At 40.4% G+C, this 23,972-nt stretch overlaps 3 protein-coding genes across 5 annotated transcripts; 2 read left to right on the top strand and 1 right to left on the bottom strand.

The window, feature by feature from the left end:
• Positions 1-1,285: 1,285 nt before the first annotated feature.
• Positions 1,286-11,911, top strand: faima (Fas apoptotic inhibitory molecule a). 3 transcript variants are annotated; one of them, XM_080412453.1, is made up of 5 exons: positions 1,286-1,326; positions 6,888-7,018; positions 7,840-8,068; positions 10,069-10,118; positions 10,341-11,911. In XM_080412453.1, exons 2-5 carry the CDS (start codon positions 6,905-6,907, stop codon positions 10,488-10,490), a joined length of 543 nt encoding a protein of 180 aa, XP_080268579.1. In that variant the 5' UTR covers positions 1,286-1,326; positions 6,888-6,904; the 3' UTR covers positions 10,491-11,911. The 3 variants fall into 3 exon arrangements, with proteins under 3 accessions (XP_080268579.1, XP_080268577.1, XP_080268578.1); XM_080412451.1 differs by lacking the exon at positions 1,286-1,326 and adding an exon at positions 4,646-4,762; XM_080412452.1 differs by lacking the exon at positions 1,286-1,326 and adding an exon at positions 4,648-4,762 and having other exon boundaries at positions 6,885-7,018.
• Positions 1,622-2,695, top strand: cxcr2 (chemokine (C-X-C motif) receptor 2; the record flags this gene model as incomplete). Its single annotated transcript, XM_080457302.1, has 1 exon — positions 1,622-2,695. The coding sequence occupies one exon, from the start codon at positions 1,622-1,624 to the stop codon at positions 2,693-2,695; it is 1,074 nt and encodes a 357-aa protein (XP_080313428.1).
• Positions 11,912-12,306: 395 nt separating the features above from the next.
• parp9 (poly(ADP-ribose) polymerase family member 9) lies at positions 12,307-18,550 on the bottom strand. The gene is made up of 8 exons (XM_080457242.1): positions 18,463-18,550; positions 15,636-16,535; positions 14,832-15,056; positions 14,451-14,669; positions 14,252-14,318; positions 13,654-14,135; positions 13,320-13,482; positions 12,307-13,159 (listed from the first exon to the last, which is right to left on the bottom strand). Exons 2-8 carry the CDS (start codon positions 16,512-16,514, stop codon positions 12,876-12,878), a joined length of 2,319 nt encoding a protein of 772 aa, XP_080313368.1. The 5' UTR covers positions 16,515-16,535; positions 18,463-18,550; the 3' UTR covers positions 12,307-12,875.
• Between the last annotated feature and the right edge of the window lie 5,422 nt (positions 18,551-23,972).

Raw genomic sequence — 23,972 nt, 5'->3', positions numbered from 1 at the left:
CAGTAACTTGTAAGCTGATTGTATGACGTTCTGTATAGTAGTGTGCATATCTGTCTGTCTCTTATATGTCATCATGATTTGTGTGCGTGGCGTGGGGATCTCATTTTAAACAAGCTTAGTGCTTTATGAGCCTTCCAGTTCAGTAGACCTTGTATTGTGAATTTGTACTTATACTGTTGTTCTCATGTCTGACTAAATAAAGTACATCAAACAATCAATCAGGATGCTGAGCATGTTTCAAGATGTGTGATTGTGTGACTGTGTGGTAGAGCACCATGTGGTTAAAACGTATGTCTATATATGTCTATCTGATCCTTCAAGCAGGTGAAAATCAACACTAAAACCTATTGCATAGTAACCTCCTACTTGACTTCACATAGCCATTCACATACTGTTTACTGTTGCCTAAACAAAGACTGGCTCGCGAGGCTTAATGTTGCCAAACATCTAACTACAAAAGGCCATATTCATCTCATGATTTGCAGCCTATTAAGCTCTTCAAATGGGACCAAAACGTAGGCATATGCCAAGATTGTCTAGCCAAGGCTGAGACAATCATCAAGGACACCACAATCTTTTCACACTGCTTCTCTGACCACAGCCAGGCAAGAGATAGCAGAAGCCATGACACCTGACTTCTGAACAGTTTTTAGTTTTACCTATAGCAACCATCAGGCTGCTGAATAAGCACTAAGACTTGTCGCCATGTGGTAGGTAGTCCCATAGCCATGCATATGAAGAGTGTGATTTTATACCCAATGCGCTTTTTATATTTGACTTTTAACCATGCACATGACACTGCGATTTTATAACCCAGCAGATATTTTTTATGCATTCTTTTGTGTTCCTTCGTCTCTTTTCTATTCTCTCTTCACTTTTAAATTCTTCCTTTAACGGCAACTTGAGAGCTCACATAAAGAAACATTTCACACACTCTATCACATTATAACCGTGTGATGTGAAAATAAATGAGTTTGACTTTTGAAAGCAGATAAGATGGTGATCACAACCTGGATCAGCTAAGCCTCCGAAAAGGGCGTGGTTGAGCTATGCTACGCTTCTGGGGTGTAGCTTTAGTTCAATTTCTGAGGATGAAAAACACTTGTTCTCACGGCTCTCTACAGATCATATCTGTGGGTTAGCAAACATCCTGTGTAACAATAATTGATAACATTGCTCTGCTCTTCTGCACATATCTTAACCAACAAGATTTCCTGTGACCACATTTGTCTCATATAAAGTGGCTCGCTTTTGATTCCATCAGTATTCATTTCAAGAAAAGAGGAGACATAACCTTTACTTCATTCATTTATCAGAATACTCCAGGTAATCATTTGTTTCTATTAGAATACGGCATAGAGGATATAGTAGATATGGAGTACACATATTATAATGTTACTCCTGGAATTACAAATGATATATTCCATATATTATCATCTATAATGCATTTATTAAGATACATGATGCTTTGCAGAACAAGCGTGTTTTGTCAGCCCTCAGTGGTACCAAAATACTAATAGGCTAGTACCATTAACATAATATCTACTGTTATTAATTATACTGCTGTTACTACTGCTACATTCAATATTGCATTTATTTTATTCTAAGGAAGTTTCTGCCAATGGGCTCGGAGGAATACGAGTTTGACTACTTCATCTTCGATGAACCGTCCAATGCGACCTATTCACCTGCAGGGGAATTGTATGCCCCCTGTGACCTGTCCATTTGGGGTTTGAGCAGCTTGGCCCTGATGATCACCTACATTGTGGTGTTTGTCCTCAGCATGCTAGGAAACAGTCTGGTTGTGTATGTGGTCTGCTACATGGGGGAACGTAGAACCTCCACAGATATCTACCTGATGCACCTGGCTCTGGCTGACCTCCTATTCTGCCTAACACTCCCTTTCTGGGCCGTCGATGTTCGCTCTGGCTGGATTTTCGGCAACGTCCTATGCAAGCTCCTGACAGGCCTCCAGGAAGCTTCGATCTACGGGGGTGTCTTTTTGCTGGCTTGCATCAGCGTGGACCGCTACTTTGCTATCGTGAAAGCAACACGGTTCCTGTCTTCAAGGCGTCATTTGGTGGGACTGGTTTGTGGCGTGGTATGGCTGGTGGCTGGCATGCTCTCCTTGCCAGTGGCACTTCAGAGGGAGGTCATGTCGGAGCCGGAGGGGCATCAGAAATGCTATGAAAACCTCACTGGTGCAAGCAACGATCGGTGGCGAATTAGTGTGCGTGTCATGCGTCACACGCTGGGTTTCTTCCTGCCGCTGGTGGTGATGGTTTTCTGCTACGGCAACACGGTGGGAGCACTGCTTCACGCGCGCAACATGCAAAAGCAGAAGGCTATGCGTGTCATTCTAGTGGTGGTGCTGGCGTTTGTTCTGTGCTGGCTCCCACACAACATCACCGTCCTGATAGACACGCTCATGCGGGGAGGATCACTTGGGTTGGAGTCGTGCGACATTCAGAACAAAGTAGACGTGGTCCTGCATGTGACACAGGTGGTGGCCTTCACACATTGTGCGGTGAACCCTGTGCTGTATGCCTTCGTCGGCCAGAAATTCCGGAACCAGCTGCTGGTGGCTCTCTGCAAACATGGCCTGATCAGCAAGAGGCTACTGATGGCTTATAAGAAGGGCTCTGTGGGGAGCACAGGAAGCCTCAGGTCTAGGAACACATCTGTTACACTGTAAATGACCAGTTAGTTGATGGGCATCTTTTGCTTGTACATTAGGCTATCCATTGCGCAACCCTAGCTTTTGTTGCATATTAAATATATGAATCACTATGTTGATTCATTGTTCTGAACTGGTTTTGCACTGGCGTGTGGAATTGTGACAAAATGTGCAAAATAATTAAAAGAAAGGAATGAGTTGCACACTTGTTATCTTAATTAAAAAATATATGTATATATGGTTTCGTTTGCTTATCCTTCACTGGAGGTCTTCCTATAAGTGTGCGGCACATTCTTTTAGTTTCTGACTTTTGCTGTGGCCACTGGCCAGCATCTCATCAACACAGGCTGTGTGCCCTGCCTCCTCCTTTAGAAGGTTAAATAGCAATTATGCTGATCTGGTTTTTGTTTTTGTAAACATGTAGCATTCAAGATTCACGATATCTTGTGTATGTATTATGAGTACAATAATAAACAATAACAAAGAAAATTATGATCAATAAAAGAATATCAGCAATAGTAATACAGGATAAAGTTTGTACATTGCTTCTAGCACAATTGAGGTACTTGAAGGTGCTGTGTTCAAGGTTCCTACTCCGGAAGTTGTAAAAATATATTTGTATGTTCTTCTAGAAAACTAAGAGAATGTGAAATTGCCATGTGAGCATTTTTTTGTCAAATGTGAATTAATTATCGAGATATAATTAACTGGTAGTTAAAATACCATATAAATTCCTCCATAACCTTTCTGTACATACGTACTTCTGCAAACATGAGTTCATGTCACTCAGGTCATTTATCACTGTGGAAAACAGTTTTTTGTCTTTCTTTTCGAGCAATAATCAGATTACTTTACTCTCAAATCAAGGAAGTGGTAAAGTTGACTTCTCTCTATGCTCACAAATGGCTGCATGCCTACAGTCCCTTTTGTAAAGGTTTTTACAATAGGATTTGCTTAAGTGTATGGTGTAAAATTATGCACATGTTTTTTATGGAAAGGTGTCGACTGGACAGTTGTGGGAAGACAGAATTGTTCAGTCCAAACACAAATAATAATTCAAATAAACCCAATAGAAATCAAATCATATACTGTCATTTCTACCACACCTCAGGCTCAATGTAGTGTCTACCATTAGAAAGTGTCTACTATTTTTCCAACCTGCACCTATAGAGGGCGCTGCAGGCCTGCAGCTACTCTGTTTTGTTTTATTAGAATACCATTGTTGTGGCATTCTTCTCTATTTCAGTAGTAAGCCTACCCCCTTCCATTTAATAATATGCCTATAGTTCCTTCACACTACATCTTAGGTTGTTTTTGCGAAAGGAACGCAAAGGTAATATAGCCTACTTATTTTATTACTTACTTTTAGTATTACACCAGAGGTAGCCCTACTGATTTTAAGCCCTGCCTTTTTTTTCTTTTTTTTTTTTACAGCAATATGGGAAACATATCTTTCCTATCCTCGGCAGCAGTTCAGTGGAATGATTTACCTTCCTTTAAATTTGCCTTAAAAAAGGCAGGTGGTTGGCCATTAAATAATATGACTTAAATTTGAAACCAAGTACTGATCAATTACGTACTGAGTACAATTTTTTTAATTTGTTGTTTTGTATTTGTAATGGGGCTCCCTGCCCCCCTTTCACAAAAGGGAGGGGGGCATGGCAAAAAAAAGAAACAGTAAGGTATTTCGTTTTTTGTCCTTGTTTTGTATTTGTAATGTATTGTTGCTCCCTGCCCCCCCTTCCCCAAAAGGACCACAATGGAAACAAGCCTATACGGGCTTTCTTGTGTATTTATCCTTTTGAATTCATTTTCAATTTGCTCAATCAATCAAAAGCATACCGCATAAACGTAATAACGGTACTTTGACCAGTCTATGGTTTGACCTATGGGGTTGACTCTTTGACATAATGACCCCACCAGTGGGCGTCGCTAGAAATCGCAATCTTATGTTACCATAGTAACAGTAAAGCCTGTGTTGTTTGGCTAAAGAAAGCTACATATACGTTTAAGTGGAACCGACCCGCTGTTCTTAACGTAATTTGTTATAACTAATCGAGTGGATCTGACTTCAAACCCATTAAGGTAATAACTGCAAAGATATTGAAATGCTGCTTTTGTGCGCTAGGGTTAACAGTGTGTAGTTGGTAGCGGCCAAAGGCTAGGTTGAGCTAGTAGCTATAGCCCTGAAACATGACAGTCATGGATGAATTTCCACCTGGTGTTTGCACTTTCAAAATTTTTGGCCCGTACATCTACAAAAAAATTCACATTTCAAATCTAAAGTGCTTATGCCATGGCCACGGATGTTGCAATTCTGTTCGGACCCGCATAAGTATCTGTATCTGCCGTATTGTTCAATAAAGAGCATTTTAATCCGATTGGTGGCCATTTTTCTCGTTAATTTCAACTAAGCGACCCTATTGGTTGGGAGGTGTACTGCACTCTGATACATCATAACTCTATGAGAAAATGCCCACCGATAGGATTACAATGCGTTTTATTGAACAATACGGAAGATACGGGTACTTCTGAGGGCCCGTACACAATTGTAACATCCGTGGCCATGGGTTAAGCACTTTATATTTGAAATGTGAACGTTTATGTAGATGTGCGGGCCAAAAAGGGAGAAAGTGTAAACACCAGGTTGAAGTTCATCCATGACGGTTGTGACAGACGACCGTCGTGTGATCCATGGCTACTAGTAGCAAGTAAGTAGAACCTTGGTAAACACGGCAGTGTCCGAGTTCAGGGCTTTCAAAAATAAAAGTACCAACTGCGCTGATCTGCAGCTACTTACTTCATTTTTTGTGTAAAACACGGACACCGGAAAGTGTGTGGCGGGCCAAGGGTGCCTGATGCTGCCAGACCTGACGAAATCTCTGCGCATTAATCCTTTCGATTCAAACATAAGTTAGCTTTTTTTTACTCCCTTTTAACTTGACCAACCTTACATACCTACTCTAGATACTAAGCTAAAGTAGCCTCTGCTGTCGAGGACGGGTTGGATTTATAGTGAAAGGCACTAAAATTGACTAAATACAACAACAACATCAACCAGCGTTGTTAAATAGGACGGCTTACCATGGAATTAACGAATAGCCAGTCTTGCATTGTTAAATCAACTAGTTGATGTGCACAGTGGTGTAAAGTAACTAAGTATATTTACTCAAGTACTGTACAAAAGTACAATTTTTATTTTTATTTTTTATTTTTTTTACTTTACTGGAGTATTTCCAATTTTCAATACTTTTACTCCTACTCCACTACATCTCAGAGGCAAATATTGTACTTTTACTCCACTACAATTATTTGAAAACTTTAGTTACTTTGCAGATTTTTATTATATTTACAAAACACATATTTACATTAATCACTTCAGCCCATTTCAGCCATTTGAAAATAGCAGACCTACAAGCTCACAATGCTTTGCATCAAAGATTTTTATACAATTTAATTTATACATTTGAAACTTGTGAAATGGGACATTCTGCATAATGAGTACTTTCTACTTTTGGTACATTAAGTACATTTTTGATACCAGTACTTTTGAACTTTTACTCAAGTACATTTTGAATTCCGGACTTTTACTTGTAACAGAGTATTTCTACATTGCAGTATTGATACTTTTACTTAAAGGTAGGGTAAGTGATTTGCGTTGGTTAAAATAATGTTAAATAGCTCTATATTCTGATAGTACTCATTGATATAGAGTGTTTGTTCAGTATTAGGAGTCTCCTTGTCTCTCCACCTCTTTATTAAACAGAAAATGCATTTTTGTTTCAGTTTCAGTTTCATTTCCAATATCCAACCAGGACAGAGAACTCAATCAGGATACAGATTAAACAAGTGAAATTGGAAGTGATGACACTAAGAAATGAGCAGACAAAATTGGAACTGGAACACTATACAAATTAAGCTTAAAAATTGGTACTTTCTCCTGATTGGTTGAGATTTTGACACCTACCGAAAAATGTATTTTCTGTTTATTAAAGAGCTGGAGAGACAGGGAGACATCTGTTACTGAACAAACACTCTATAGCCATGATCACTATCAGAATATAGTGCTTTAATCTTTTAACAAAATACTTTTTGTTTTAACCAAAAAATATCACTTACTCTACCTTTTTAAGTAAAAAAAAAAGTGAATACTTTTCCCACCACTGTCAACCAGTTGTTGTGTGCGTGTCTGGTGTCTATACCCAAGCAGGTGTTGGAGGGCTCGGGATGTCAAACGACCTGGTTGGCGTGTGGGAGGTGGCGCTGAGTGACGGGGTGCATCGGATAGAGTTTGAACATGGCACCACCACTGGGAAGAGGGTCATCCATGTTGATGGAAAGGTACATCGTCTTCAATAAGTTGTCAAACCATTGCTTGAGTCAGTCTCATATGTGCCAGTAGCCTATGATGGACCACAGAGTCTCTTGTGTCGAGTTAAAGGTGCTGTGTGTGATTTCTTGGTTAAAAGTTTATTTTTGTTAAAAGCTTAAAGCTCTATATTTAGGTAATAATTGCTATTGTTTGTTCAGCAGCAGTGGTTTCCCTAGCTCTGGTTCCATAGAGAGAACTCCTTCTAACGCTATGGACCAGAACGAGGGTTTTCCTAGCTCTGGTTCCATAGAGAGAACTCCTTCTAACGCTATGGACCAGAGCTAGGGGCTTGTCCTTCCTGTAAGAGTTCTCTCTCTGTTTGGATGAAGTTGATATCCCGACCTGAACATGTATTTTCTATTTACTACACTCTATAGCAATGATTACTTAAATATCACTTAATATCACAAAATATATCAATTACAGGTAGCACCTTTTAATTATTCTATTCCTAGATCAGTTATCTTTTTCATTTGACTAAACCTCATAAGCCTAGTATACACTTCGCCAGTTCGCCATACAACAAATAACAAAAATGCTGATCTACAAGCTCACAATGCAATTTGCATCACAATGCCCAGGTGTGCCAATTCTCAAAATGTTTTGCAGGTATTTGAAACATTTGCCTATAATGACATGCCCAAAATAATTATGCCAGGTTGAAAGTGGTTATTGGTTAAATGTGCTCCCATCATGTACAGAGGGATACACAGTATATAGCCTAATGTTTGTTTTTTGTTAAAATGCCACCTTAACAAAAGCTTTGGGCTACATTGATGTCATGTAACAGGAACTCATTCGGAGGGACTGGATGTTCAAACTTGTGGGTAAGGAGACCTTCAACGTGGGCAACGCAGACACCAAGGCAACCATCAACATAGATGCGGTGAGCGGCTTTGCATACGAATACACCCTGGAGATCAACGGGAAAAGCCTGAAGAAGTACATGGAGAACCGGTCAAAGGTCACCAGCACCTGGGTGCTCAACTTGGACGGTACCGACTGTAGGGTGGTCCTGGGTAAGCACGTCTGGGTTTGTATGTTCATTCTCCACATTTCATTCTCCCATCATGCACACCTGGGCTGTTTTTCCACCGAATGGGGAACAGAGTAAGGATACATCCAGCTACTGAGAGACATGGTTTTGACTTGAGTCGGTAGCCGTAGGGACTGGATTTAGTCATTCAAAACATATGAATCAGTGTTAGATGTGTACAGCAGTGGTTCTCAAAGTGGGGTCCCAGGACCCCCAGTGATCCATGAGGGGGTTCCAGGGGGGTCTCCAGCAACATGAGGAACATTTTAACCACTTTAACCCTATTTTATAAATCAGCTTTAACCCTATTTTCAGTATTTTGTAGATCAGCTATTAGAAAATAGCTGATCTACAAGCTTACAGCACATTGAAAACATGAAAATGTTTCAAACCACTGGAGTAGAGAACCTGCTAAGTGATGACTACCCACTGATGTTGGCAGTCAATGTTGAGGCTAATCTCTTTAGCAGCTTAAAGCCCAGGCCTTTACCATGTTCACCTTGGTTCAGTCCCTTTGCTTATAGTAACAGACATTATACACTACAGATGATCTGATCACATAACACCTGGCTACTAATACAAAGACTTATATGACTGAGCTAAATTGATCTACAGTAATGACCAGTGTAATGGCTTCTGTGTAGCCTGTATGTACAGTACTATGATAAGCTCATTGTCGGATGCACTGGCAGTGGACACAATCAAATATCACTATATTTTTGACCAAATACCTTGAACAATACACAATATTGTGAGGATGACTATTGGTGCTTTCACAAAAAAAAATCACAATGAGATTTTTGATAAGTAATAATCATTAATACCTACATGTACACGTATACTAAATATGTGGGTAAAGGCACATAATAGAACAGCTAGTGCAGCCTATAAAATCAGGATTGCATTTTCATGCAGGCACCTTCAGTGACAGATGATGGAATATTCCACCTGATTCGGATGCTTTCAATGCATTGAATGGGACATTATCACCTTTTATTAGACCATTGAATGGGCGAAGTAGGCGACATACTGACCTACCTGCGATTTATCAGACCATTCATTGGGTGTTATCAAGACATACTGACCTACCAACGGAGATGACTTAAATAGTTCAGTTTCGGTTTTGGTTTTGGTTTCGGACCATGACGGAGGCACGCAGTCTCAGGCGAACTGGAACCCCGTGAAGGACCACCGAGGGAGCTAAAGCGACCAAGTTGCCGTCCTGAACGGTGTGACGCCCAATGAATGGTCTGACAAATCACGGGTAGGTCAGTATATCGCCTACTCGTCGCCTACTCGCCCATTCAATGGTCTGATAAAACGTGATAATCTCCCATTCAATGCATTGATAATATTCACGTATTGCTTGCTTGCCTGCACAGCATCTGTCAGGGAATGCTTCCAGAGACATCCTGCTGTTAAGTTGGTAATGTCTGTTGATGCCTCAAAGAGCAGACCTTTTGCACATCTACAGATCGACAGGTGTGTTGCAGAAGACCATTGGCCGACCATGCAGAAGAAAGGACTCCCACATAACCTGATGACAGTCTGCGTATCTAAATGTTGTTCAAGATTTTTATTTGCAAGTGAAGAAGATGGTGTTCGTGAGTCCTTTCTTCTGCATAAGTATGCCACAAGTGATACAAGATACAGAACACAAAACTATTACGAGACTCACATTGACAGACCTTAAGATATTTATTTACATATGTAAGAATGGCAATTCTGAGTTATGATCAGTGCTCAGCATCTTGGGAAGCCACAATTAGAAATAGGCTGCCAAAATATTACTCTTACTAATATAAGTGGATGACGTTCAAGTCTATTATGTCCATGCCAAAGTCTCAGTGCATGAATCACTTGAATTTTTATGTTGTGTAAATATCCTGTGTTGTGCTTCGTTACTGTCACTAACAATTATCATGATGTGTTCTCATTTTCAGTCGTCTATTATTAACTGAATTTCTCTTTTTCTTTTCACAGAGAAAGATACTATGGATATTTGGTGTAATGGTCAAAAGATGGAGACTGCGGTATGTGTGATACTTAGACTTTTATGTTTTCCTGGTACTTCTGTGTAATTGTCAGTTTAGGAATTCGTACATTTTATTCCTACAGCATGCCATGGTTACGACAAAATCAGGCTCTGCTGATCTGGAGCTGGAAATAAAAGACTCCAGAGTACTTGGTATTAGGGAGAATACTATCTGAAGTTAATTTTGTCAAACCTTACTTTTTCTTACCCGTTTCTAAAGGGGGAGTTTGTGGAAGACGGCACTGAGACGCACTTCACCCTCGGCGACCACGACTGCTGCATCAAGGCTGTCAGCAGTGGAAAGAGGCGAGACGGCATCATCCAGACAATGCTTGTAGATGGCACGGAGATAGCTGAATGCACAGAGTGACAGTGGGTGTGTGTGTGTGTGTGTGTAGTCTGCGTACATGTGCCCATGCATGTATGTTTACGTTCATGCAAAAGAAGGCACTGGTTTGTGTGAATGTGTATGTATGTGTTTCAAGACCTCGTTTGAATCGGGGACCAAGCTGACTAAAAGACTGTTCTCCCAAGTTGGGTATTCTGCAGAAGTAAGGGCAGCCAATAGACCAGTAAAGGGTTGCTATTATATTTAATATTCCAGTATCTGCTGCTCCGGTGGCACAGTCTTGGGATATACAATCAAATCCACTGCGGTGCTTCCGTCTTGGCTGAGCATCTATAGACGAACACAATTGGCCATAGGGTTAATTTTTATCATTGCACTAGACACTCCAGCGGGCTGGAGTGCTTGTCAGCGTGTTGAATGGAGGACAGAGGCACATCTGGGCGGGCTCTTCACTGGCCTGTGCACCAGTAGTACAATAGCAGTGTAAACAGAAATGTGTGGGGAGGGTTAGTTAAATTGGCATTTAACTAAACTGGGAGAAAAAAGGGTGAAAAATAATAAGCTACCGTTAAAAAAATAATTATATATACGGTATATAGGGCAGGACCTGCATGTTTCATGAGGCGGGCCAGACTCATTTTATAGTTTCAGATCTGACAGCCTAGTTCAATACACTGCTTTAAACTGGAGTGACCCTTGTACAGCAAGCACCATGTTGACACGTGTAATGTATTTTTGTATGATTAATTTAGCTTTTTGTAGGCAGCTGCAGGTGTGGTAGGTGCATCAAAACATGTTCCTGAGAGTGCATAGTCTGTAATTTTACAGATGCTCAAGTCAAAACGTGTTGTCATCCAACAGTTTGACAGAATGTCAGACTCTTTCTGACAGCAATGGCAGGTATACACCCTACACACCACCAAAGTAAAAAACTGAAAAGGAATCCCTTGCCATTTCAAAACACATTCAGATACCCTGTCACCACTGGAAGCATCCTTGGTATTCTGTTATGTTTAAATTATTAAAATCTCATTTTGTCTTTGATGGAGCTGGTCATATGAGAAAAAAACTAGACTACTTGATCATGAATTGACCTAATAGAACATTTCAAAAGAAAAAAACAGTTGTGGTAACAACGTTGCTGACAGAAAATTGAGGATGTCTCTTGCATTGATGTCTCAAATTCTTGGTTTACATTTCACACTGGGATGACGGACAGTGGCACTATTCATAAATTGACTGTAGTGAGATTTCTTAAAGTTTTGGACATGTTAAATTGCATTGTAGTTTTCCACAGAAAATGAGAGTAGAGTGTATACATTTTATATCCAAGTGCTTAATGTTTATGTACACGTATGTATATTTTACTTTGTCGGACATTGTTTGTAAAAATGTATAGTGTTGACCTTGGTCAAATGTTATTTTATTAAAAGTATACAGATCTCCGATCAGATGATTTCAATGACCAGTTGATAGCTTTGCATAATACTTAAATAACTGACTGCAATACCAGTTTAGTTGGTGTATGCATTTTAGATCAGATTTTCTTTACATTTTCAGTCCACTCATTAACACATGCGGTGCTGTTACCAACTACTCAAACCCTTGAACATTAGTGGAAAAGCTAGGTTTTTTGTAGTTGTGATAATGCTGCTGAAATGATTGTGGTATAAAATACCATAGGGTAATATTGTGTCATTGTGACACTTGGAGCTAATGGGGTTTTGTTTTCATCAACAGCAGTGGTTGTCAGATCTGTTGAGAGAGAATGTTACTGCATTTTCTTTGGACTGGTTATTCTACATTCTTGAAACAAAGAGCCAAACTGACATTCAAACTTTTATTTTTGATTTCAGTGTCTCACACAGTTTCACTTACTCACGTCTTCAGTTTGGTACACAAATGTCAGCATGTTACAACACATTTAGTCATTGTCTTGCATTAATTATGCTCTGTTACACCCGCAGTATGTCATACTCTTAACAAAAACCCAACCAAAATCACTTCTATAATTTCAGAAAACAAAGTTATTGCCTTTTAAAGGAAAAGAAAGAAAAACTTATGGAGAAAACTTAGATGCATTACAGAGTACTACTGAATCAGTAGATTTTACATATTGATAAGGATTTACTTGTGTAGCATACCAGGACAATCTTCTAAATCAAACCCATAACCTAAAAGTGTATATAACAAGATGTATAACGTAGTGCCTTTCTGCCAGTGGCTCGATAGGATGGTTAGCCAGAAACCAATAATTAAAGTAAATGATTTAACTATCACTACCTCAGAAGCATAGTACAAGATCACAGAAATCTGATTATACTTTTTATTTAACAAAAGAAAGAATGGGGTAAAAAATAAATCCCCAACATATTCTGTTCCTTAGTTAGTATATACTGAGAATTTTCAGTGCTTTTCGCAGATAATGATGTACTCTGGCAAAGCTTGATGACCATTGAAAATGACAGATATACCGGTATACCTTCCTCCACTTAGACTGTCGTAGCGAAGGAGTGGATCATCTCTGATAGGAGGTGGCACAATCAAACCTGGTGTACCAGGGGTAGAGGTCCCTGTCAACACCTGGGCCTCCACAAAGTACAGATACTTCTCTTCTCCCGAGTGTTTCCATACTTTCATGGCCTCATCCACTTTGCCAGTGAAGTAAATGCCATCTCCATACTGTGGGTCTGTGCATGGAAGAAATGGATTTTCCTTCTTTTTTACCCCATCCGTTTCTTTTTTATCCATCATTTCACACTACATTACTACATGACAGGTTATTACAAAAATGTACTGAATAATTATGTCACCTATGTTATGTAATTTGTAAAAGGTTCATAAACATACCATCAGGTGGTGCATACTCCCTCTGGAATCCAACATGGCTGACCATGTTGCAGAACTGCACGCGTATGCGTTGGTACATTCGTTGAGGAGAGTTTGTAGACGGTAGCTGTTTTCTCTTCAGGTCAAAGAGCTCCTTCAGAGCCCGGTTCTCCACTCGGTCAACCTAACACCATCACAGAATTTTAAAAAAAATCAAAACTTTGGAGTCATACAGATAGTTCCCAAAACACTAAATCAATTAAATATATCTTCTGTAGAGTACATTTTTTTTCTCCCCCCAAATGATGGCTGGAATGAAATACAGACTGACATATGTTTTGTTGACATCTCTTACCCTGACCACTTTCAGCCCACCAGAGCGCATCTCATTATCTCTGTGACGGAACTCCTGACTGGTCTTCTCACATGGCTTTCTTTCATAGGACACCCTGGGAGTGGCCGTCAGGGGCATCAAACCCACTTCCTCGTCGACAAAGTCCTTCTGGACTTTGCAGAGCATGGCTTCCACTTGCAACGCAACAACTGTGACATCTTCATTTGATTCCCCTTTTACCACTATGCCAGCACAACCTTTCTCAAAGAACTCCTCAATAGAGACACCCTGTTTGGCTTCACGGTGCAACTGTTGGAATTCCTGCTCCCCAAAGAACTGGAGGAAGTTGTTGTGCACAATGATAGACCCAGCGGAATAGAAGAGAAGGTGCTCCAGCCATAGTTTTGCTTCCTGAGTTGCTTCATCAGATGTACTGGTCAGTCTGATCTGTGGACTAGGAGGCACGGTAGCGTGTGCCTGACTGACATTGCTGTGCTCAAATCCTGATCAAAAGCAAACATGGAAAAGACACTTACTTCTGCATGTTGGAATTGTCATTTACTTCCCAAAATGGCATATGGCACAATATGAAATGTTAATTTCAACATCTTGTTCTTACCTTGTGAAGAGCTAGGGGGAGAATCAGATGTCCTGCCTTGGAGAGATCTCAGCTGAGCCTCAAAAGCCTAGAAAGAGGGTTATATATTTTCTATTAGACATTTAATAATTAAATGGAATGGAATTGAATGTAGCTTTGTTTAACTCGTGTCTGCTATTATAACTGATTTATTGCTTTTGTGACATACAAAATACGGTACCTTAAATGTGTCATTGTCAGAAGGAAAAATGACAATGTGAATGTCCAGGTTAACAAATGGGTGTTTTTGGGCAAATTCACCCATTACACCTGTCATGATCTTGGCGACCTCATTATTACTGAACCCCAGGTTACCAGTACCAATGGCTGGAAAAGCGATTGATCTGTGGTGTCTTGCGGCTGCCTGGCATAAGCATTCACGTATTGCTTGGCCAAGAATCTGAAATGGAGTTTATAAATGATAACAAATTAATAAACAGGGAGACAAGCTAGATTGCTAGGTATGCCATGATGCACACAGTAATGTGATGTTATGTGAATTTACTTATAGCATTTAATGCCAGTTGCAATAAAATGAAAGAAACTTTAATTCATGCTGTACCTTTTGTGCTGATACATTGTGATTAAAAGCACACAATGTGTGATACACCTCTTTACAGTGTAGCTTGTATCCTTGTGTCGTTAGGACACTATGTTTCTGGGAAGAGTTTCTATATGTGTCGATTTCATTTTGGATTTTGTAGCCAGCTTTTTGTAAAATAGCTTGGGAGATCTGACCATCTGACAGACTGAGCGATGTTGATGCAGTGTTCACGATAACATCTGTCTGAAAGGAGAGAGACACATAAAATATAGAGGAATTATTAAAAGCATCATTCTCTTACACTGATGGCTCTCTTTAAAAAGGTACTGCAAGTGATATTGTTTGGTTAAAATAAAAAAAAGTTAAAGTTAAATCTTTATATTCTGAATGATAGTAATCAATGATCAGTAACAGGGGTCTTCTCGTCTCTGCAGCTCTTTAATGAAGAGAAAATAAATGTTCAGGAGGGCTGCCAATTTCATCCTGATCGAGAGAGATTTATTAGCTTGTTTTTATTAACTTGTTTTTTCTTTAATCACTTCCAATTTAACTCGTTTATGCTGTATCCTGTATCCCAATTGGATAACATTAATATCCTGGCCTGATTTTTTTTTCCTGTTTACTAAAAAGCTGGAGAAAAGGGGAAATACCTGTTACTGATCAAACACTCTATACAGCTATTTAACTCTTATTTAAATACCACTTAACTGTAAGTTCTAAACTACTAAATCATCATCATATCAAAGGAAAACTCAAACTTCCACACCAATATTAGTTGATGCTTAATGTTTTATGCAAAATAGAATATTTGTGTATTCTTACCTGCTGTTCCTCAATTTTACCCTTCTTCAGGGTAATGCTGACATTGTTTACTTGAATAGTGGTTGTTGAGACGTTGGGGGCAGCTTTTCTATGGCTCCCAGCTGCGTGGCTGTATGATGTAATTGTGGAGGCAAGGGTCTGACAGGCTCTTTGCATTTCCCAGACAGAAGGATCGTCATGGTTCACCAGGTGGATCTCACGTAGTGAATAATTCTGTTGGTATTTCTTGTCATGGTATTTTTTCAGTGTTGACACTATTACGTCTGCACATCGTGGCAGGGGGAAGTTGAACAGGCCAGAACTCAGAGCAGGAATTGCCACAGACTGCAGAGCGTGCATCTCAACTTGATCAAGGATGCTCATCACTGCCTTTTCCAGTTTGGGCTCAACCTGAGAAACCATGGCTGGAGTTGGATTTGGTTGTAGACATGGGCCCACGGCATGAATGATCTTTTTGCATTGCAGGGCTCCACCAGCATTAGTGACAACTGCTTCACCTGTTTGCAATTTACCCTTCTGGTGAATGTAGTTATCACTCTCTCTTTGGAACTCTGGGCCACCGGCTGTGGACAGAGCACGTGCAAGGCCACCAAAATGTTGAAGTTGGTCATTCGCGGCATTGACCACAGCATCCACTGGGAAGCTGGTGAGGTCGGCTTTCCAAACAGACACCTTCAGGCCCTTGTGCAGCTCAACAGAAAACTTCTTCTCAGGGACAATGGTTGGTTTCCTATTGCCTGGATTCATAATTGAATCCACACCACAGAATTCAGCATTGCATCCAAATTTGCTTTGGACTATATCTCTCAGATTAGATCCATAATTTTTCACAATGCGAATTGAGTCTCCATGAAGTTGAACATTTAATTGGCAGGCCATGGCTTCATCCAGGCAATCAATCTATGGAGAAATGCAGTGTATCGGTCAATAAGGTAATCATAAATATGCAAAAGTACCATGTTGAAAGTAGAGGTGTTATGTCTGATGCTTGACCTCAAAACACATCCACACAAAAATCAGAAACAAAAGTGAAAGCATCCTCTACTTGTATTATCCCTGTCAGTCGTGTTATGATTAAAAGCACATTGTAAAACATAAGGAGTAGCCTGCCCTTTTTGTTTATAACTTTAAATTCCCTTTTTTATGTTTACATGTATCATTTTACAGCAGTGGAGGCAATTTGCAGTCTACACTGCTGAATTATTTGCAGCTACATGGTACCTTGTTACACCAGTAGATGGCGCCAGAGACCAAGTCCGATAGGCAAGTAGCTGGTCGCGAAAACAATTCCTCATTGTGACTGCAAGTGTTGCCATGTCCGCTTATTATAAGCAACTTTTGGCTTATTCTACCTGTAAAGTTGCTTGCTTGTAAATATCGGTAGTTGGGGGTTATGTAGTTTATTTGTTTCTTAAGTGTGTAGTTACTTATTTGGGCTTGTTATATTTCCTATGTTGTTTAAGCCAGTTATATTTCCTATGTTGTTTAAGCCAGTGGTTCTCAAACATTTTCATGGCAAGGATCCCCAAATTAATATATATTTGTAGACCCAAACTTCTGAAAATATTTTGTGCCAGATCGAGGCCCCCATACAAGATTTTGTGGATTTGAAATTATTCCTAAATTTTCACTTTTTTTCCAACATCTTTCTTTGAAAATAGCAAATCTATCCACAAGTTTCCTAGGGCGTTGTGGGCATCACTTCCTGTCGATTTGATCAGGTAAATCAGGGATCAAATCGACAGGAAGTGATGCCCACAACGCCCTAGGAAACTTGTGGATAAGCTCACAACTTGTGAGCTTGTAGGGTCGGCTATTTTCAAATAGCCAAGTGCTCATGCCTCATGTGGCTTCTTTTGGGCTTGTTTTCATAGACCTGGTTGCTTATTTATCTCACACAATCTGGCAACACTGGTGACTGCCTAATCCTAATGTTTTAAATTTACAACAGAGGACAGTGTTGTTAATCTGCCCACAAACAGTCTGCTGCCCGAGTCCCTACCTACAGGATGTTCGCAGTGGTGGAAAGTAACTACATTTACTCAAGTAGGCTACTAAGTAAAATGTTAGGTAACCTATTATTTTACATTAATGGAGTATTTCCTATTTTCCATATTTTTTACTTCTACTCCACTACATCTCAGAGATAGCTGTAGAAAACAACTCTCGTAGACGTATTTATGATTCTGACGTTTTCAATCTACGAGAGTTGTAGGGTTCACCCCCCATGGACACAGGGACAGCACTATACCCCGTAGACACTCCAAACATGTACAAATTGAAAATAAAGGTGCTTACCCCCACGCCCCAAATGTTAACTCTCGCTACGGGGTAGTAGTTTAATGTAATAATCCATATCTTTCAATTAAGAAGTGTTTTAATGCCGTCTGTGGCCGAACGCCATTTTTCACCCTCGTTTACTTCCTGTTTACATTGAGTGTAATTCCGGGTTTAACCAGATGGGCGCGTCAATACCGCCCATTGGGACCTTCCGACAGAATCGGCCAAGTATATTTTGATGCCAATACTTTTGTACTTTTACTCAAGTAAATTTTGATTACCGGACTTTTACTTGTAACAGAGTATTGAACTACATTGCGGTATTATTGATACTTTTTTTTAAAAATTTGAGTACTTTTTCCACCACTGCCTTCCTACCTACATGATGTTCGTGTGTGCGTGTGTGTGTAAACAAAGACAGAATTCAACTGAAGTTCCTGTAAACGACGTTAGCAGCGAATAGTTATTGTTTTCTGCCCCCTAACCCGCCGTCGGGCTTTACAATAAGCTAACAGTGAATAGATTAAACGATGTATTTTGCACTTACCACCGTCTGAGTGCACAGCAGCTCCCTGCTTGTCCCGATGCACGCGAAAACGAAAGTTACTGAACAGTGTTGCCATGTCCGCTTATTATAAGCGACTTTGGGCTTGTTTTTCTGTAAACAGGACAGGTGGGCACCAAAACCATCTGGGCACTAGGGACAACTGGGCACCAAAACCATCTGGGCACTAGGGACAACTGGGCACCAAAACCATCTGGGCACTAGGGACATGTTGGGCACCTGGACGAGTGGGCGCTTAGGGGTGGAGATAACTGGGCACCTGGATGAGAGGGCATCTGGAGAGGTGGGCACCAAAACCATCTGGGCACTAGGGACATGTTGGGGCACCTGGACGAGTGGGCACTTAGGGGTGGACATAACTGGGCACCTGGATGAGTGGGTATCTGGAGAGGTGGGCACCAGGACAACTGGGCACCAAAACTATCTGGGCACTAGTACATGTGGGCACCTGAATTAGGATTCATGTTTTTTGTTATTACTTTACATAGCATGCTGCTTTGTTGTTGTTGGTAAGTGATATTTAACCCACTGTTCTTTAAACCCCCAAACACGACACAACAACGAAGTCAAAAGTACAATATAAGAGTTTATTTGCCAAAATAGTAGGCCTACTGAGGTCAAAAGTACATTATAACAGAGTTTCAAAGTACAATATAAGAGTGTATTTGCCAAAATAGAAGTACTGTTAAAAATAGAACAAATTGGGAAAATGGAAAAATACTAAAAATAATTAAGGATACCAACAAATGGTCAAATGATCAATGTTATGTTAAGATAGAGGAAAACATAGCTTATAGTACACTATAAAATGATACAAAAATATATAGTAGCCTACTGTTAAAAAAATTGATACAAATGAGTAGCCTACTTTTACCTATATTAAAAATATGGTGCCCAGATGTCCCTAGTGCCCACCTGTCTTGTATTCGTTGGGGGCTGTGGTTTTTGGGCTTGTTTCTAAAGTGTAGTTGCTTATTTGGGCTATAATAATGTTGTTTAAATCAGTGGTTCTCAAACATGTTCATGTCAAGGACCCCCACATTAATATGTATTTGTCCACGGACCTGCATCTGAAAATATTTTGTGCCAGGGACCCCCATACAAGATTCGTGTTGTTAAAAAAATAGCAGATCTACAAGCTCGACGCGTTGTGAGCTTGTAGATCTGCTATTTTCAAATAGCCGTAGTAGCATAGTCCACTTCCTTTGGGCTTGTTTTCATAGACCTGGTTGCTCATTTCTCTCGCAAAGTCTGACAACGCTGGTACTGAGATGAGACGCACCTTTTGTGGCAAATATTTACTACGCGCTGATAAAGTGCATTTATCTTTTTTACTTGCACGATTTATAATACCACTTCACAGACCAGGATCAGATGGATCAGTGGATGACACCTTGATACTTTGGAACGGGGCAGGCTATCGAAAACGCCTGGTTTATAAGCAGTGGTGTAAAGTAACTGTCATGATTTATGACCTTTATCTGCTTGACCCAGTACACATATGGGGTCATCGATTTGTCCGTACGTGGACAAATGTGTCCGTGGCAAGACCTGTCCATGTCTGTGGCAAATTGTTGATTAAAACTCTATACTTTGCTTGAGTTTATCATTCATCACAACATTTACTTCAATACATTTAAAATAAGAAAGTTATGCTTTTACTCCAGTACATTATCATTGGACACTTTGTAACTCAAATAAAATCTGAATATAATTGCCAGTCTCTCATCATCATGATATTGAATTATTCAGTCTGTTCATATTCACATGAGAACAAGACAAGTTGCCTGGTGTCCATTGTTGTGTGGACAATTATAGGGACTTATTAGTGCCTGTTTCATATATTGCATTTACAGTACGCATTTTGATGTTTGATAGAATAAATTATGTTGCACAGGCTTTGATTTTGACGTTGACATTCCAGTGTGTGTTCTTGGGGCCTGGCACAGAAGAGTAGTGGAGACAGGCTGGCATGTTGAAAGTATTTCCATATTCGTATATTCGTAAAGTTTTGTTTGTTGTTCCTGTTCTAATGGAGTGTTTGTTCTTCCATGAAATAATTAGTTGAGAGGTATATCAGTCAGCCCGGGGAACTATTGAGTGGAGAATTCTTTCTTTGGTGTGATGGACAGAATCCACTTAAAACTAAAACATACGACTGTGTTAACGCTACGAGTGGTTGAATATGGAGATTTTTTTCTTTGGTATGATGGACAAAATCCACTCAAAACTCAAACATAGCTGGATGGAGATGAAGAATTCTCCATTTGATGTGCACTCAAACTGCCCCTTTTGTACTTTTATGTTGATGTGGCCCTGAATATGTAGTGATGTAGCTTTTGTCAAGCTACCCATTGGTGAAAATCTAGGCACAACCTACTTGGAAATAAGCTAGTACGTAGCCCAAAACTAACATGTGAGATCATTCACCTGAAAGAATAGTACTGGGACAAATTATCCAGTGTCTTAAATTACTTAAATTACATTTTCAAAAAGTTCAAATCAGATCATAATAAAGTGGAGAGAGAGAGAGAGAGAGAGAGAGAGAGAGAGAGAGAGAGAGAGAGAGAGAGTACTTGTAAAGTGAGCTACTTTAACACTTTGACTGAAGTGATTTTCTTATGTGACTAACTTGACTGGCGTCACTTTCAAAACACATCTTTACTTTAACTCAAGTATGGCTTTCAAGAACTTTATGTACCACTGACACATACAGTACTATCATTGTAAAATGTGTAGCATATTGGCATGGGCATTAGGAGTCCAGTAGTACACATTTAGGGCCAAGCCTATGTGTTTCTGGTAATATTATTGGCAGCTCATTTTGTATGTATGTGGCAAAAAACTAAGTTTGACGAAAATGTCCTTCTCAACCCGGCATGGTGATGACCCCTGACATATGTGGTGAATCACTCATCTGCTTAAGCATAATTGATACCATTGATACGATGACCAGCAACTACTTTATCTGAGTCTGAGCGGCGGACTGGCCGTTTGGCGTACCGGGCAAATGCCCGGTGGGCCGCTGGGCCAGTGGGCCACTGGGCCAAAAAAAAATTAAAAAAAAAAAAGTTTTTTTTTTTTTCAAAAAATATTTTCGCTCCCGTTTTAGGATTATTACGGTCATTTCAGGGTTGCGTGGCCCATTTATTAGTTACGTTAATGTTTGGGCTGAGATGCTTTCCAGCAGGGGCCTCAGTGCAGCTGCAGAGTTCATGTGCAGGGCTGGGCTGAAACAGTGAAACGCCCCCCCCCCCCCCGTTGACAAAACGGCCCGGGGGTTGGTGGGCCGGTCCGAACCAAAATGCCAGGGCTGAATTTTGGTCCCAGTCCGGCCCTGAGTCTGACTGACGTCTGTGCACAATGATATGAGATGCATGTTCTATTCTATATTCTGTTCTTGTATTCAGGGCAGGATTAACCCTTCGTGGTGCCCAGTACTACTGTACAATCCGTTCTGGTGCCCCTTTTTCCAGCAGGACTTGGCACGAGGGCTGGCAACTACCTGAAATTCAAATAAGGGACACAGTTCCGCGCATCCCTTATTTCCAAGAAAAATAAGGGTTGTCAAAGCGACCTGAGCAGTGCTGCAGGCTGATCACCTCCCTGCCTCCATTGATGCAGTAATTTGTGTAAAAGAAGCCCCCATGCCGAGTATTGAGTGCATCATGAATGAACATACTTTTCACAAGGTTGATATTTTGATATTACAAATAAAACATTTGATTGGTCTTTCAATATTTTGAGATACTGGATGTTTGATTTTCATGAGCCTCATGCCATAATAATTAAGATTAAATGAAAAAAGGCTTGAAATATTTCACTTTGTGTAATTATGTATTATATTTAATTAGCAGATGTATAAACACACATAGCATGGTGTGCAACACATTTATGACATGCGCTTTACAGCAGACCAAGTGACTTCCAGTAAATGACTCTCTAGACACAAGTCAAAGTGAAAGTTGGCAGCTGTCTGCCTTATATCTGCTTTACAGCAGATCAGGCCATTTCCAGTAAATGACTCTCGACACAACAAAAAGTCAAAGTATGCAGATGTTACTAACACAATGTACACAAAGTATAGGCTAGATACTCCGGATCAAATATTACTTCTCTCCAAGTAAAAGTACTGGAGTACTTACTTAAAATATTTAGGTATTCAAAAGTAATAGTTTTAGTATCAATGAAGTGCTGTATTGATAATGCAGTTACTTATTAACTCTGGGAAACCACCTACTGACTGGCTTTTAGAATGCCTATAAAGAAAATACAGTCGAATCAACAAAACAGCATGGCCATGTTCTGATAAAGCTGTGTGTGTGTGTGTGTGTGTGTGTGTGTGTGTGTGTGTGTGTGTGTGTGTGTGTGTGTGTGTGTGCGTCTGTGTGTGTGTGTGTGTGTGTTGTGTGTGTGTGTGTGTGTGTGTGTGTGTGTGTGTGTGTGTGTGTGTGTGCGTGCGTGCGTGCGTGCGTGCGTGCGTGCGTGCGTGCGTGCGTGCGTGCGTGCGTGCGTGCGTGTTTGTTTGTGCGTGCGTGCGTGTGTGTGTGTGTGCGTGCGTGCGTGTGTGTGTGCGTGCGCGCACGTGTGCCTAGTGCAGATCATCAGGCCATTTCTCAGAAAAGGTTCCCACCACAAATGAAATGAAAGTGAAAGTATGCAGCTGTCTGCATTGTTACTTGGACAATACAATGTTCAGTATTCATTAATCATTACACAACCTCAGTTGAGTCAAAGGTTCAAGATTCATTATCTGGTCGGCCGAAGGCCAGAAAAGATTTTTCCGTCAGTGTGTCTCCGTCTGTAATCTCTGGCACAGCTGGACCGATTGTTGTGAAACTTTGCACACACACTCCAAGTAGGCCATGGAAGAATAACTGCGGACCGCAAAAAAACAACAAAAAAACAGGGGAGAAACATTTAAAAGCCACAAATATATATTGATTAGCCAAAAAAAAACTAAACTAAACTGATGGGATGTGAGGATCAGTAAAATCAGTAATGTAGTGCTTGTGTGTATTCAAGGGCGGATTAACCCTTCGTGGTGCCCGGTGCCACGACCCATTTTGGTGCCGGGTCTTTCGTGGACCAGCGGTTCTTGTATTCTTGTATTTGTTTTACTGAGGATAAGATTAGAAATAAGTTTAGGGTTAGGCATAGTTTTACTTAGGTTAAGTTTAGGCACCATTTTACTGAGGTTACGTTTAGGAATAAGGTTAGGTATAGGCATAGTTTACTGAGGTTACGTTTAGGAAGCCAATCTGCTCATCGGGAGCAATTAGGGGTTCAGCGTCTTGCTCAAGGACACTTCGACACTTAACTCTGGGGAAGCCCGGGATCGAATTGGGAACCTCGCGGTTGCCCTCCGGCCGCTCTACCAGCCACTCTACCCCTGAGCCACTGCCGCCCCTGTGTGTTCGGCCGAGCTTTTGGTATTCGTCCAATACTGCATATTTCTCTATGTGTGTATTAAACTTGAGAGCTTGTCCTCC

This window comes from Gymnoscopelus braueri (assembly GCF_963280865.1).
Source record: "Gymnoscopelus braueri genome assembly, chromosome: 18".
Classification (NCBI taxonomy): Eukaryota; Metazoa; Chordata; class Actinopteri; order Myctophiformes; family Myctophidae; genus Gymnoscopelus; species Gymnoscopelus braueri.
Note: the sequence above shows the minus strand (reverse complement) of the source record. Positions and strands in the feature narration are given on the sequence as shown.